The 16677-nt window shown below is 40.7% G+C and overlaps 1 protein-coding gene across 1 annotated transcript; it reads left to right on the top strand.

Annotated features, from left to right (window-relative positions):
• Positions 1-2255: 2255 nt before the first annotated feature.
• On the top strand, positions 2256-4592 carry LOC126098818 (cullin-3-like). The gene has a single exon (XM_049910603.1). The coding sequence runs from the start codon at positions 2256-2258 to the stop codon at positions 4590-4592; it is 2337 nt and encodes a 778-aa protein (XP_049766560.1).
• Positions 4593-16677: the final 12085 nt, after the last annotated feature.

Genomic DNA, 16677 nt, shown 5'->3' with positions numbered 1-16677 from the left:
AACATGCTGCAAGAGCTTGTTGTGCTTCCCAACTTAACTGGTTGTTGGACGAATACTTTTAACGCTCATAAGTACTGAGATTAAGTACTATAAACAAATATTGGACGTTACTCATACTAGGCCGCAATGAATGTCTTCTTACGAAGGACTCGGCAGGTGCTCCAATCTTTGCAATTAATACTTCGTGCATTCCTAAACCATCTTCAAAAAGAACTTCGTATGAAACAAACGTTAATTCCTGTTAACGTGACGTAAATAACAACTCCCGGGAAATTAGAGCTGCAGCACAAGCTCCCGTGCCGACTACGTTAGCTGTTGTAATTAACAAAGTATCTTCATTGCCTGTTACCTGGAAGTAGATAAGGAAAACATCAAAAGGTTATGCGACTCCTTGGAACCCAGAGTGGTCAAGACAAATAGCAATCTGGGGCCTGCATTTAAAACGTATAGATAGTCCCAAGCGTGGGGAAACTTCTAACCTATCAAGGAAACTATACAGAAACAAAACATTCCTGAGACTGATGAAGAAATCATTATGGGAAACTTTTTGCAAAATATTTTCAGATGGTATCTTATTAACAGATACATGGAGGACTGTTAGAAAAGTTAAAGGAAAAGCCCTACCAACAATCACATTCATCACGTTAACAAGAATTAACGTTTGTTTCATACGAAGTTCTTTTTGAAGATGGTTTAGGAATGCACGAAGTATTAATTGCAAAGATTGGAGCGCCTGCCGAGTCCTTCGTAAGAAGACATTCATTGCGGCCTAGTATGAGTAACGTCCAAAGTAGGAGACGAGGTACTGGCAGAAGTAAAGCTGTGAGTACCGTGCGTGAGTCGTGCTTCGGTAGCTCAGTTGGTAGAGCACTTGCCCGCGAAAGGCAAAGGTCCTGAGTTCGAGTCTCGGTCGGGCACACAGTTTTAATCTGCCAGGAAGTTTCATACCAGCGCACACTCCGCTGCAGAGTGAATATCTCATTCTGGAAACATCCCCCAGGCTGTGGCTAAGCCATGTCTCCGCAATATCCTTTCTTTCAGGAGTGCTAGTTCTGCAAGGTTCGCAGGAGAGCTTCTGTAAAGTTTGGAAGGTAGGAGACGAGGTACTGGCAGAAGTAAAGCTGTGAGTACCGTGCGTGAGTCGTGCTTCGGTAGCTCAATTGCTAGAGCACTTGCCCGCGAAAGGCAAAGGTCCCGAGTTCGAGTCTCGGTCGGGCACACAGTTTTAATCTGCCAGGAAGTTTCAAATCACATTATCTAACTGGACTTGGACTAAGCACTTGGCTGATATAACCGCAATGGAAGGCGAACGGTATGGTGGCGTAGTTGCGTGCGGAAACAACATGCTGCGAGAGCTTGTTGAGGCTCCCAACTAAAAAAAGGTCCTGAAAAAAACAATTTTAAAGCATTCCAGAAAGTCTTGAAATTCTTAGGAAATACAGCCTCAGGTATTTACCACCAGACGATGATTTATAAGTTCCGGAGGCAGCACACGTCATTCTTTTAAATTTATTCCGTGAATTGTAGCATTCAGGAATTTATCCTTGTGAGGGTGCACCCAAATCGAAGTTCCAATGTTGAAGCTGAAAAAAAAGCCAACAAAACAAATTCGTATAGATCGATTGACATACTGAGTGCAGTTCTTTCGTTTATTCCATGACTTCGATGTGCTTCTTGGCTGATAAGACGTATTGGCTACTGTTAAAACCTTTACCGCAGTTTCTTCACTCAAAAAAAAAATCCCTGCGAAATGCTAAACAATGCTTGGTAAATTAGAATGCAAAATATCATTGTGTTACTTCTGAAAAGAAAAATATGCTAGCTATTATTTAACTGCCTCCAAAGGTTTATTTAATTATGTCTGGTCAACGATTCTGCGTCAAAGGTTGTACGTGTGTGTAGAGTGCGTCGTTCCTTATACGTGCAACGTGAAAATTTACAGTCTCTCATTTTATGGACCAACACCACAGACAAGGAAGCAGAAGAGATTGAAAGTGATCCCGAGCGACACCAGTGCCCTCTTCGTTATCTACACAGACTCGATTACATTTTCGTAGAAAATAGAAAAGTGCCAGTTTTTCTTAATTTGTTGCTGGCTTCCTTTATAGAGAAGAACATATTCAAGAATAAAAAGGAGAGGCGTGAGAAACAATTAAACGTCTCCAAATATCAAGGTGAGTGGTTCGTATGACGACGCCAGTTGCAAGTATTATATATGTCATACATGAGGAGTGTGCCTCTTATTAATTTCAAAAATGTCTGCACTTTGGTTGCGGTATCCCTCTGGGAGTCTTGCTGGCGGGGTTACATCCTTTATGTCAGCAGTTTCTGTGACAGAACAATGCAAGGTTACCTATTGGAATGCGATGAAAAATTTGGTGCAGGAAATTTTGAACGGTGGATATCAAGAGTTTAACAGGGACGCTTTCGAAGATGAAATTTCCAAAGTAATTCTGTTGAAGAACAGTAAGTTCATTTATGACGAGTTTGTTGAACTCTTGGGCGAATTTTTAGAGAAATCTGTGACTGATATTATTTCAGAACCAGTTTCTCCCGGACTTTTAAAGAAACTTATAGACATGTGGCTAGATTATAAAACACATTTAATTAGGATTCGTAGACTACTCAAAATTCTTGACAGAATTGTATTTTATGAGAATGAGAAATATAATATAATTTCTCTCGGAGCAAACATGTTTTGCGAAAAGGTTGTACTTTCAAATGCTATGCGGTCACGTATCCAAAATGTCATCATGGAGTTGTTAATGAACGAAAGAAAGGGGCAAATTGTTGACAGAATGACATTAAAAAAATTTTGTGTGATCCTGAAGTGCTTCAGCCAAAGAACCTACAAAAAAGTTTTTGAAGAAGCATTTCTTCAGAAATCTCAAGAATTTTATAAAAAAGAAGCCCAGAGATTGTTGCTTTGTAATGACGCAGGTTCTTATTTGAAAGGTGTCCAATATTTATTAAAACGTGAAAAAGTCAGAATAAATTTTTGCTTGTTAGGAGAAACACAGAAGCGAAACATTGACCTAGCAGAAGAGGAACTTATAAGGAAGTTTTTAAATACTGTAATAAACATGGATTCATCTGGTCTGGCACACATGTTAAAGACAGGAATGTATGACGATATCACTTTAATGTACACTCTTATCATTCGTGTTAAAGGAGGTTTACATATTTTTGCAGATAGCCTTTGCCTTCACCTGCAGAATTACTGGGAAACCTTATTAAAGAATGAGTGTTTCGGTGTATCAAATTATGAAGAATTCATTACGTGTTTATTTTGTCTCAAAGATCAGTTAAGCATCTATATCACACAATGTTTCAATAACAATACTTTTCTTAAGCAAAGAACTTTTTCTGTTTTTAGAAAAGTTATAAATAAAAATCGAGGGCTGGCTGAATCGTTAGCTTTGTACGTGCATTCGAAGCTATGTGCGAATACAAAAAGTGTTTTATCGTCCGAAAAAGATAAATTATTACACAACGCCATAGACATATTCCGTATGCTACACGATAAAGACGTTTTCAAATATTTCTACACTAATAATCTCTCCCATAGACTACTCCACAATATGCGCTGTGATGATGGTAATGAAGAATTCATGATATTTAGTTTGATGAGCGAGTGCTACACGCTTACTTGTGGAATGAAAGGTATGGTGAAAGACATGTTTGTATCAGCCAGACTAAAAGAAAATTTTAATGAATATAAATGGCATCTGAAAAAGAAATTAAATTGTCCTGAGATCCATGTACGTGTACTTACACAAGCATATTGGCCCTTTCCTCCTAAAGGCGAAAGCTGCATAATTCCATGCAGAGTACATAATGCGTACGGGGTATTTAAAAAATTTTATGAAGCGTTTATGAAAGGACGACGTCTTGTACTGCTGCCACAGTTTGGAACATGCGAGATTATTTCTCACTTTAGTAAAAACGTCCACTTATCGTATCATCCCATTGTTTACGATAACCCCGAAATACCAACCCCTATGGGAAAATCTAGCGTTCCGTTTCTTCCGTCAAAGTCTGACAAACAGATCCTGCAAACACCGGCGAGTCTTAGTGAGAGAACTTGTATCGTAACTGCTACTACGTATCAAATGTGTATTCTTGTACTTTTTAATAAATATCGTGAGTTGACATTTGAAGAGATTCAGAAAAAAACTGGAATTCCGCACAACAACCTAAAATTTGCTCTTCATTCGCTATCGGGGAGAAATACTAACAATCTGTTGAAGAAGGAAACAGTTAAGAATACAGAAACGTACCAAGTAAATAAATTATTTTCTCCTCTTGTGGAAGATGTAAACATCATGAGGACCTTGGATATACGTGACACTGAAGCAGAAGAAAGACATCTTTCAATAAACAGACTGATTCGTTTGGACACTGTTATTGCACAAATTATGAGGACCAGAAAAACACTTCCTTTCCATCTAATTGTTTCTGAGGTACGTGCTATTTTAAGAACAGAGTTCCAGCCATCATCGATTTTTATTTTAAGACGAATAGAGTCTCTCATAGAACGAAAAATTTTAAAACACAAAGAAAATTCCTGCAATATATATTCAATATGTTAAATAATTGCAATGTGCCACGGCTCCATTGTATGGAAAAACTGTACTGAACGCTCACGCCAACCCTTTAAACTTTTTTAAAGATGTAATTAAATTTTTCTCTAAAGTAAACCTTAGAAATTCTCTATCGTTGTACAATTATTTCATTTCCGTGCATCAGAATATATTACCTTTTCATGTGATGTCCTACAGTCTTCACAATAGCGAAATCCAGTTGACAATTAATTAAAAGTTATTTTATCCATGCTGGATATCGTGAACTCTGTGCTCATAATAAATGTTGGTGAGTAAATGGCTGGTTGCGTTATTAACCAACAAATTAATTAAATTAGATATACTAGCAAAATGTATAGAATAAAATTGTTTGTATTTCTTAATGACGTTTGGCATATGTTACACACATTTCCATAAAAAATATTAACTTTTGTGATATGTTTTTTCAGATACAGCAAAAAAGTGCATTCGATGCAGTAAGTAGATACACTGACAAAATAATTACTGCGTTATACAAGATACCGTACATTCTGTTATGACGATCTTTTAATTCCCTTGAAATTTTATACTGGAAACTACACCAGTGTGCATGATGTAATGTACTGTAATGTACGGATGTATGTGCTGTATAATACCTGGCTCCAGATATGACAGCAGGTGACTAGTTCTGAAGCTCACAGTTATAATTACTATAATCGGAATCATGATAGACATAAAATCTGGTTTTCAAACTGAACCAAAAGTTATTACAAGCCTGGAGGCTGTAACTCTGGTTCTCAGACTGAACAAAAAATTGTTACAATAATTTCAATAGCACGTACTGTTTCCGCGAAGAACAGCATCCCATTTTCCGTGTTTCTACATATATTCTACAGTGCTTGGCAAAGGAAACTTCGTACCAACATTAATCATTTTTTGCCAGATCTCCATCCCACTTGAGTATGATATGAGGAACGATGATTGTCCACATGCCTCGACCTTTTTTATGGCATACTTAGGTTTCCTTAAGGAGTTACATAATGAAGGCAACGGAACTGTCACTCAGTCTTCCTCAAAACAGTTCGCTAAATCATTAAACAGTGTCTCGTGAGAACAACGCAGCCTTTCTTCCAAAGATGATTATTTAAGCTCCCAAAGCATCTATACCACATTTTCTTATTAGCTGTAAAGACATGTAAATATCATAACAGTGCATTTCTGAATTCAGTACATAGCTGTTGTCATGCTTACTTCAAAAGAACTGGGAATTACCATGGAGTAATGGTGGAGGCATGTGGTATCATCTACAAGCAGACAACACCTTTTGTTGGTTCCAGAGTATGGTCGAAATTGTGGCCCCAGACCTGTACACTGGATGATAGTGATATAAGACTAAGATGCCAGAAACGGTACAATTAACGTAAAAAATTATACTTACCTTACATATCATGTGGTTGACTCTGTACACCAAACAGAATGCGTACAAAAACAGGCTGCAGCAATTGCCAATATGTGGTTGCTACAATGGAGATGACAGAGGTTCAACTTGGTGGAATCGTTAGCAGTGCAACAATGAGTAATTTGAATTCAGAGCAGACAAACTCGCAGTATCATCTTACTTAGAGGAAATAACAAGAAGATAAAAGGCACACACACAAAAAGTAATGCAATACACTACTGGCCATTAAAATTGCTACACCAAGAAGAAATGCAGATGATAAACGGGTATTCATTGGACAAATATATTATACTAGAACTGACATGTGATTACATTTTCACGCAATTTGGGTGCATAGATTCTGTGAAATCAGTACCCAGAACAACCACCTCTGGCCGTAATAACGGCCTTGGTACGCCTGGGCATTGAGTCAAACAGAGCTTGGATGGCGTGTACAGGTACAGCTGCCCATGCAACTTCAAAATGATACCACAGTTCATCAAGAGTAGGACTGGCGTATTGTGACGAGCCAGTTGCTCGGCCACCGTTGACCAGACGTTTGCCATTGGTGAGAGATCTGGAGAATGTGCTGGCCAGGGCAGCAGTCGAACATTTCCTGTATCCAGAAAGGCCCGTACAGGACCTGCAAAATGCGGTCGTGCATTATCATCATTATCATGCTCAAATGTAGGGTTTCGCAGGGATCGAATGAAGGGTAGAGCCACGGGTCGTAACACATCTGAAATGTAACGTCCACTGTTCAAAGTGCCGTCAATGCGAACAAGAGGTGACCGAGACGTGTAACCAGTGGCACCCCATACCACCACGCCGGGTGATACGCCAGTATGGCGATGACGAATACACGTTTCCAATGTGCGTTCACCTCGATGTCGCCAAACACGGATGTGACCATCATGATGCTGTAAACAGAACCTGGATTCATCCGAAAAAATGACGTTTTGCCATTCGTGCACCCAGGTTCGTCGTTGAGTACACCATCACAGGCGCTCCTGTCTGTGATGCAGCATCAAGAGTAACCGCAGCCATGGTCTCCGAGGTGATAGTCCATGCTGCTGCAAACTTCGTCGAATTGTTCGTGCAGATGGTTGTTGTCTTGTTGTCTGTTGACTCAGGGATCGAGACATGGTTGCACGATCCGTTACAGCCATGCGGATAAGATGCCTGTCATCTCGACTGCTAGTGATACGAGGCCGTTGGGATGCAGCACGGCGTTCCGTATTACCCTCCTGAACCCACCGATGCCATATTCTGCTACCAGTCATTGGATCTCGACCAACGCGAGCAGCAAGTTCGCTATACGATAAACCGCAATCGTGATAGGCTACAATCCGACCTTTAAAAAGTCGGAAACGTGATGGTGCGCATTTCTCTTCCTTACACGAGGTATCACAACAACGTTTCATCAGGCAACGCCGGTCCACTGCTGTTTGTGTATGAGAAATCGGTTGGAAACTTTCCTCATGTCAGCACGTTGTAGGTGTCGCCACCGGCGCTATCCTTGTGTAAATGCTCTGAAAAGCTAATCATTTGCATATCACAGCATCTTCTTCCTGTCGGTTAAATTTCGCGTCTGTAGCATGTCATCTTCTTGGTGTAGCAATTTTAATAGCCAGTAGTGTATTTCATTTCCATGACAAAATAATCAACCTATCTGACAAAAATCTCACTAATCAAGAGAAATGTCTATTTGAATAAGGACCAAATCCAACATTAAGACACACATAACACAAAATAATAAAACACCTTATCACAGAAATCTGAACAGATTAGAAAGGAATAAGACAGACCCAGAGCACCAAATTTTAATGCAGACTTAACAACAGAATTTGTAGCTGCAGAGATAAGACGGATAATCTAAACACACAAATCCATCATAATCTCCAGTAACAGAACACACGACAAAATCACATCCAAGAAGCTGAAACTGAAACAAAAACGCCGGCCGATGTGGCCGAGCGGTTCTAGGCGCTACAGTCTGTAACCGCGCGACCGCAACAGTCGCATGCTCGAATTCTGCCTCGGGCATGGATGTGTGTGATGTCCTTAGGTTAGTTAGGTTTAAGTAGTTCTAAGTTCTAGGGGACTGATGACCTCAGCAGTTAAGTCCCATAGTGCTCAGAGCCATTTGAACCATTTTTTGAAACAAAAACGGCACAGTGCCACACTAACAAATGCAGACAAAAGCGATGTAATGATGAACAATGATGAAAAAGAACAAGCAGAAAAAACACTAGATTTTTCTGAAGGACAACACCACCACCAAACTGACCAGTGGCCCAACAGAAAGGCAGCAAAGAAACATTCAACAAAAACTGGAAAACATTAAAAATACGTCCACAAAAGATCAGAAAAATAGAGTAACACAGAAAAATCCAAAAGCATTGCTCTAAATTCCCTACCGACAGTGCACAAACAAATTACACGAATAAGACCAGTCCTTAACTTCAGGAATGACCCAGGGTGTTACCTAACCCAAAGCGCGCTGCGCGCGCGCAATCACACACACACACACACACACACACACACAGTACTAAAGAAAATAACCCCTTTGGAAGCATTAGGTACCTGGAAAAAATCACAGGAATTAATAGATAAAATCGAGGACATTGAATACCAGACACAGCAAGTCTTATATCGTTTGACATTATATCAACGCACACTTGGATTCCAACAGACAAAACAATCATATCATCACACATGGACTGAAACAACAAGGCAACACACCAGACACACACATTAATGAAATAACAACCATATTCAGGACTACAACAAAACAAAATTGCTTTGTGTTCAACAAAGAATTTTATTCCCAACACAAACGACTGGCAATGCGATCACTGCTTAGTGGCCCCTTGTCAACATATTCATAAACAACTTAGAGAACAATATCTTCAGGCACATAATAAAACTCGAAAAATACAAAGTTACATAACAGTACATAATGTCAGTGCCATAAATATGCCAGATCGATGAACCACGTACACATATAAAACAGCTAGACAGTGAAATAAACAATTTACGTAAAAAAGTTCACTTAAAGTTAGAAACAGGAACAGTCAACACACAAAATTTTCAGCATCTCATCCTCCAAAGAATAGATAACACTCATGATTTCACAATAGTCAGAGAACTAACATGAGCACACCCTATCAAACCATCCCATGGCTCACAAAAAAGCAAGCTTCAGTTTCATGCGCCTTGGATTAAACAGAACACCCATAAGCAAACTGAACTACGCACCAGAGCTAAACACTAAAAATAAAAATAGTAATGGAACATGGTTATGATTTGCATTTGACTGAGAAACTAAACCAACAGATGTGTAAACAGAAGAGGAATGAGGAAATCACATGCACACAAGATCTTGCACAACAACACAGAACACAACACACAGACAATGACCACATGCAAACGGAGTCAGGACACGCAGCACAGGAAAAGCTCGAAACATGGGAAACACCCACAGATAAATTCAACAGGTCAGGCTTTTATGAACTCACAAGCAACAGCAAGTTGTCAGTCAGCATACACACAGCAAACACGCAGGAACTTTGAAACAAGAGATTCAGACCACCTCATAGCTCTAAAAGTAACAGCTCACATAGCACATTGCTGACCACCTTATAGATCACACAAGCAGTAACCAACTAAAAAGGTTTAAAAATACTACAGTCCAACCACAGCCTACGCCATAAATTTACAACTGAAGAAAACTTATACATACAGAGGGCATTAGCAGAAGCAAAAAAATTGTAAACGGTAGAGCTACACTATGCAAAGGTATACTGTTCAACAAGTAAAGGATCTCTACAGAAAAGACGACACAAACAGCTAAACACAAACACACACACGTGCACAGAAAAAGAGATCGGGGGGTGGGGGTGAGGGAAAGAGAGAGAGAGAGATCGAGGGAGGTAAACAAAATTCAAGTTTGGCACCAAACTCGCTTGAGAATTAGTTAACGCGAGTTGAGACTGGACACTCAGCAACGACATTTACTCTGAGTTTTGGCGAAGTCTGAACGGTTTTTTTTTGGAAACGAAGATCTCCAAAATATTTCTAGTGTTTGTGTGTGCTTGCAGGGCCGGTTCGAGAACATTTTTCCCAACAAGCGACATATCATTTGGCGCATCTCCTCTCCCCTTCTCCCTAATTTACGTTCACACGTGTCAGTTTTCGCTGCTAATTGTGATACGCAGTATGTACAAGTCGTATGCTTGGGCGTCCCAAACGGCTGCTTCTTGGGCCTTAAACTGGCCCTGTGTGCTTCACAACAACTTAAGAGAATGCAGATGAAAAAATATTTGCGAGAACTAAATGTAAATAATCGCAAATACAGCCAAGAAATGTCTTAGCACAACAAAATTACGTTTAGATATAAAGGGATGAGTAAACTCACCATCCACATTCACATTAACATAATTTAGTTGCAGACGACAAGCTACCAGCACACAATAATGTACAGAGGCTCCTGCATAGCCCTATAATGTAAAGTTAACGTATGGGGTAATGACAACCATATTCAGGACTATAACAACACAAAATTGCTTTGTGTTCAACAAAGAATTATATTCCCAACACAAAGGACGGGCAATGGTTGTTAGACTTCATTTACATAGATTAAAATGTCACAGATTTAGATAAAGAAAACCCACTGAGGGTGGCACAATAGTTCTGAAAAAAGATAGTGTTTTTGCATATCAGGTGGGCTTTATATCCAGTAATTTTTAACGAACTCTGGTTGATTCAATCGTCCCAAGCGACCACTCGAGTATTAAGCTATCGTTTAATGTTAGCAAATACAAGAAAATTTACTTCATTTTCTTTCAGTTCCTATCGTGAATAACTAAGAAACCTCTGCATCGTTCTCTAAACTTGCACCTTATGATCATCACATGACCCCTATACAGAGTGATTCACGAAGAAATGCAAATATTTTAATATGTTGTTATACAAGTAAAATTAAAAAGAAAAGTTCATATAAACATAGGTCCGCAAATGTTTACTTACGAAGTTACGGCTAATAAAAGATTTTGACTGAAATTTAGCAACTTTGCTAATATGAAGCCATCACAAAACTGTACAAGGTTAAAGTAAAGCACGATTTCCATTTATTTTGTTGTTATTGATCTGGTGAATCTAGTAAAACATGTCCCAGACGTGTATCTGCAGTAGTTTTCCAGACCATCCAGAGAAGCAAATATTATTATTATTATTATATATTATTATATAAGTAAATTTGTTTACTTTCAATTAAGAATGTAGAAACGTTTACGTCATTGTTGGCAACCGTTAGTGAGTTGTTTCAATATTTTCCTAATGTTGAAACGAGTTAGTTTTCTGTGTTGTTCAGTGAACGAACATAATAACAACAGTATATTTAGGTGAAACCACATACTAATTGTTGTAGTTTGTAGATTATTTATGAAATAGGGATGTCTTTCAAATTTACGACGGAGGAATACGCCGATACGAAGTTTATTTATGACAAATGTGATGGTAATGTTATGACTGCAGTTAACGAACATCGCGTACCGTTATCCAACTCGGAAGATTCCTAATGCACGAACCATTAGTGGAGTATTTCGGATGTTACGGGAGACAGGTTCCCTACCTAGCGTTCATAATCAGTAAGACCGCTCGATACGTGAAGACGATGATGAGGATACTATGGATGCAATTGTCTTGAATTCAGAAAACAAATTGGGCCAAATAGTTAATAAATTACAAATTTTGCGAAATTACTACTTTGCTTCTCTGGATGTTCTGGAAAACTACTGCAGATTCATGTCTGGGACATGTTTTATTAGATTCACAAGATCAATAATAACATATAAATGGAAACTGTGCTTTACTTTAATCTCATATTGTTTTGCGATGGCTTCATATCAGCGAAGTTGCTAAATTTCAGGCAAAACCGCTTATTAGCGATAGCTCCGTAACTAAAAATTTGCGGATCTATGTTTATGTGAACTATTTTCTTTAGTTTTACTTGTAGAATAACATATTAAAATATTTACATATCTTCGTGAATCACCCTGTATATGTCTGTACTACAAAAACCATTGTAAATCAGTTAATGAGTACCAATTAAGTAAGTGGCACGTAGTGACAAACTACTGGCAAACAAAAACGTACATTACATACGTTGTACAGCATTGCATCCATGTTGGTTGTTTTATATTTTTTTCAAAGGACTGATGTCCTTACCACTTTTAGAGTTCACTTTAATAATAATAATAATAATAATAATAATAATAATTGTTCTTTTTATTAATTATCGTAATTCTGGTTCCTAACACCACACATATAACTCTTTTGATGTAAATGGCTCTGAGGATGGCTACAGGAACTTCAACTGAAAGGGTATTGTGGATCATCTGACATTGTGCGCGAGGCCTTATTTGATATCACGTTGCTCACGAAGCGTTGCTGACTCGGAAAAATTTGGAAATTTATGGTAAGGTCTTATGAAACCAAACTGCTGAGGTCATCGGTCCCTAAGCTTACGCATTACTTATTCTAACTTAAACTAACTTACGCTAACGGCAACACACACACTCATGCCCGAGGATGGACCCGAACCTTCGACGGGAGGAGCCACGCGGACCGTGCAAAACGCCAGACCGCGCGGCTACCCCGAGCGGCTTGCTAGCTCGCTGTCTCGTCCCAGACACCACGGCGGTGTCACGCTCGTGGATTTTTTTCTACACCAAGACATGGTAAAAGCTCTGTGATCGCAACATAACGTGAGCAGGTTGATCCATGCAAACATTTTTCAAATCTGTCACCGAGCGAGGTGGCGCAGTGGTTAGCACACTGTACTCGCATTCGGGAGGACGACGGTTCAATCCCGCGTCCGGCCATCCTGATTTAGGTTTTCCGCGATTTCCATAAATCACCCCAGACAAATACCGGGATGGTTCCTTTGAAAGGGCACGGCCGACCTCCTTCCCCGTCCTTCCCTAATCCGATGAGACCGATGACCCCGATGTCTGGTCTCCTCCCCCCCCCCCCCCCACACAACAACCTAACCCCCATAGCTGTCCCATGCTCTTGCGCTTAGAAGAATACAAAGTAATTCTTATAGTTCCTGCCTTATCTGTGAAATGAAAAGTAATATCGTGTACCTCACACAAGCCCAGTGTCTCTTGGGACACATACTGTTCATTGGAAATGTCACCACTGCGGCAAGACTCTAGAGTTGCAGGGATGGAAAATTTTTCACAGCAAAAAATTTCAGTGGCTCTATTTCAGTTCTTCTTGTTGAAATTACATGTCCTAAAAACTTCGATTTATCTAAGTTTAATATCACTCTTACATTTATGAATCGTAATACTTCTTCTATGATAAACAAATGTTGTTGCCATGTAACTGTTGACACAAGGATACCATCAACATAATTGTCACTTTTCGTAATACTTCTTCTTCCAGCAATTGTTCGATGCGCATGTAAGCGCCAAAGCTGACACATATAATCCGAATGGCAGCACTTTAAATTGGGAGCACCGCCTATGAAAGAGAAATGCCGTGTATTTGCGATAGATAGTCTCAAATTCCTGCTGCCAAAAGCTGCTCGTTAAGTACAGACTAGTTAATTAGCGCATGTCTTTGTTCAAAAATGTTCAAATATGTGTGAAATCTTATGGGACTCAACTGCTAAGGTCATCAGTCCCTAAGCTTACACACTGCTTAACCTAAATTATCCTAAGGACAAACACACACACCCATGCCCGAGGGAGGACTCGAATCTCCGCCGGGATCAGCATGTCTTTGAAACGTTGCTGTAGTTTCTCAATGTTCTCTGATGATTACACTATTTATGATGATTATACTATTTATTGCTCCCACGTCAATCACAAGCCATATACTGCCATCCTTTTTCGATGAATTATAGCATTCATCATCTGATCTCTCAATTATGCCTTCTTTCAGTACGCTTTGATTTTCTGCGTTACTGATGCCCTCTTCACTGATGGGATTCGGTATGGCTTTATACGAAATAATTCATGTTCATAGAATTTACGTACACATCTATCTATTTTGCCAAATTCTTGGAAAAGAAGAAGAGATTTCTTTTCAAAACTTCCATCAATTTGCATCGTTGCATCTCAGACAGTTCTGAAAGCTTTTTCACCTTCTATTCAATTAAATCCCTACCACAAAGTGGAATATCGGGTACATTTGTCACAAGGCCCAGTTGTATAAAAAAACTGTTTTCCCCCTGATAAATCAGGTTCATTTGGTTTAGATACGTAAAACACTAGCGCTGTTTCCTATGCAAATGAAAACAAGACGTGTTGGATCCGACACCGCCTTGTTGTAGGAAGGTTAAGTTCCCTAGCGGCATTATGCTCATTGTGATTATCTTCTTTCTTTCCCTGATTATCTATGATGCTTTATGAATAGCTCACCTTTACTAAAATCCAGCATGGCATATTTCTTCCTGAGAAAGTCCACTTGAAGCATAAACTGACACATAACCCATGAACAATCAATACGTTCTTCTCAAAATCCCCCTCTTCGATCTTAGATGTTAATAAAGTTTATCCCTTTATTGATTACTCTTGTTCCCTATGGCAGTAATGACGCGGATTCCACTAAATTAAATTAAAGATGTATTGTATGAATGGCTGGAGGACATCAAAGGGCAATTTTAGCTGCCTGAATTGGAAAGATATTTTCTATCCTTTGCACCCATAGCAACTTATCATTCGTGAAGTGTGGGTGGTGTGTGTTGCTTTAGTGCAACTGTAAGTAGTAAGTGTAGGCGCCTGTAATAAGTGTTGTGTAATATGGTGTCATGTGCACTGGATGATTATGAGAGAAGAGAGAGGATGAAACCTGGAGCCAACACTTAGCCGACTCCTCTTGAGTAGCATACTCTCAACAGTTCGCACATTCACACTCTCGTTCACCCAGCAGGTCACGTTGTCTGGTGGTGGGCGGTGTATGTATCTTAGGTCCTAGCTGACAAGTGAGGGCATTCGGTGACTAGTGTTCTGTTCTAGAACGCTCTAGCAGACTGCTGGAACCTCTCCCTGAGAGGCTGAACTTGTGTCAGTTGGTGGAGCTGCTCCGTGGGTAAGCAAGCTGGCAGGTACAGTGCACACTTTATGGTGCAGTTCTGCACAGTTTGTCTTCAGTCAACAGAATCCACGTCAGAGTACCACAAGGAGGCATCCACGAACTGCAGCTCTGCTGACTTTCAGTCAGTGAACAGAGTAAACCTTGCTCTTTACGCTGACGATGCAGCCCTGTTGTCCCGGGACAGCATTTCCCCACACTACTGCGGCATACTCCAGCACTCCCCGTGCTAATGTGAAGAACGAGGCGATGCATTAAGGTGCGATGGAAGCGTTGGCGACGAGTTAAGCGCTGGATACAGTGCTTCGACTTTCTCTCATGCCCTCAGTCAAAGGCCGTTTATGTGAGGACGCCAAGTTGGGCATCTTTCCAATGTTACTCCAAGATAATTTTCTGTCCTTGACCAGGGAACTGGGGACCTCGATTTCTTCGTAGCCAACTGAGACGGTTCACTGGGAGAAGGTGATGGGTTGTGTTTTGGAGGCGTTGAAGCACAGGTGCCACTTTGTCATCCACTCTGTTAGGGTGCTGCACGCACACTGATGATGCAACTGAAGGTTGGCTGCACTGCTGCTCCAGGAGCACAGGGTTGGGTCGTCCGTGTAGAGAGCAAGATGTAGTGTGTTCTCTGTCAGAAGGTCAGCGATGCGAAGAATCCCGAGCAGCTGTCCGAGGATATTCCCTTGTGGTTTTCCAGCTCAGATTGTGCGGACTGGAGACAAGCCATCGTGTGCCCACACAAGGAACGTGTGTCCACTGAGGTATCTCTGCAACAGCTGCACACGTGACACTGACACCGCCTGTACAAGGAGCTTGTACAGGAGTCCATCGTGCCATATGAAGTTGAACACTCGCAAGGTGTCACAGAAGACGACAGCGAAGGATTCTCGATTCTCAGTGGCACCCAGGGCCTCTTTGACGACTCATAGAAGTTGCGGGTGGTAGCGTGGCCACTACAAAACCAGAACTGCTCATCTGGGAGTAGCCGTTCGTCCCCCATGTGCCACAAATATTTTAGAGACGGCAGGCAGGAGGTTGATTGGTCCGTAGGTGGACAGCAGCTTGCGGACGTTCACTGTGTTGGTGACAGCAACTCCTTTCAGGCCTTAGGAAATTGGCCAGTTGACATCCTGTTGAAGCTGCTGCTACCAGTGCGGTGCACTCGTCAACATCTGCAGGGTAAGCTCGTTGATGAACCAAGCCTGGCCCACCAGCTTTCTTCAGATTGAGGTTCTGTATCTACTCAGTGACTTCTGCAGCGGTAATCGTCTCGATGTCTTCCCCTGTGTGGTTTTACGTGAACCTTGGAAGCCTCTTAGCTGCCGGTTCGATGTGGGCTGTGTCAGAAGGATCATTTATTAGTCGGCAGTCGCCGACAAACGTGACTGTCAGGGCTCGGCATTCGGATCTCGCTCTTAGATGATGTTTTTCTCCAAATGTAGCGGAGGGGTGCGATGACCTACTGCAAAATGTGTATTATGGTCTTCCAGATGGACTGGTTGTCAGTTCTATATGAGATGACCTTTTCCACCCACTCCTTAGTATGATGGACCTCGACTCCAGTGTTTA

This window comes from Schistocerca cancellata, chromosome 1, assembly GCF_023864275.1.
Source record: "Schistocerca cancellata isolate TAMUIC-IGC-003103 chromosome 1, iqSchCanc2.1, whole genome shotgun sequence".
In the NCBI taxonomy this organism is placed as follows: Eukaryota; Metazoa; Arthropoda; class Insecta; order Orthoptera; family Acrididae; genus Schistocerca; species Schistocerca cancellata.
Note: the sequence above shows the minus strand (reverse complement) of the source record. Positions and strands in the feature narration are given on the sequence as shown.

What these genes read in the sequence shown, in the direction of transcription:
- LOC126098818 (XM_049910603.1), top strand. Translation starts at nt 2,256, where the DNA reads ATGTCTGCACTTTGGTTGCGGTATCCCTCTGGGAGTCTTGCTGGCGGG.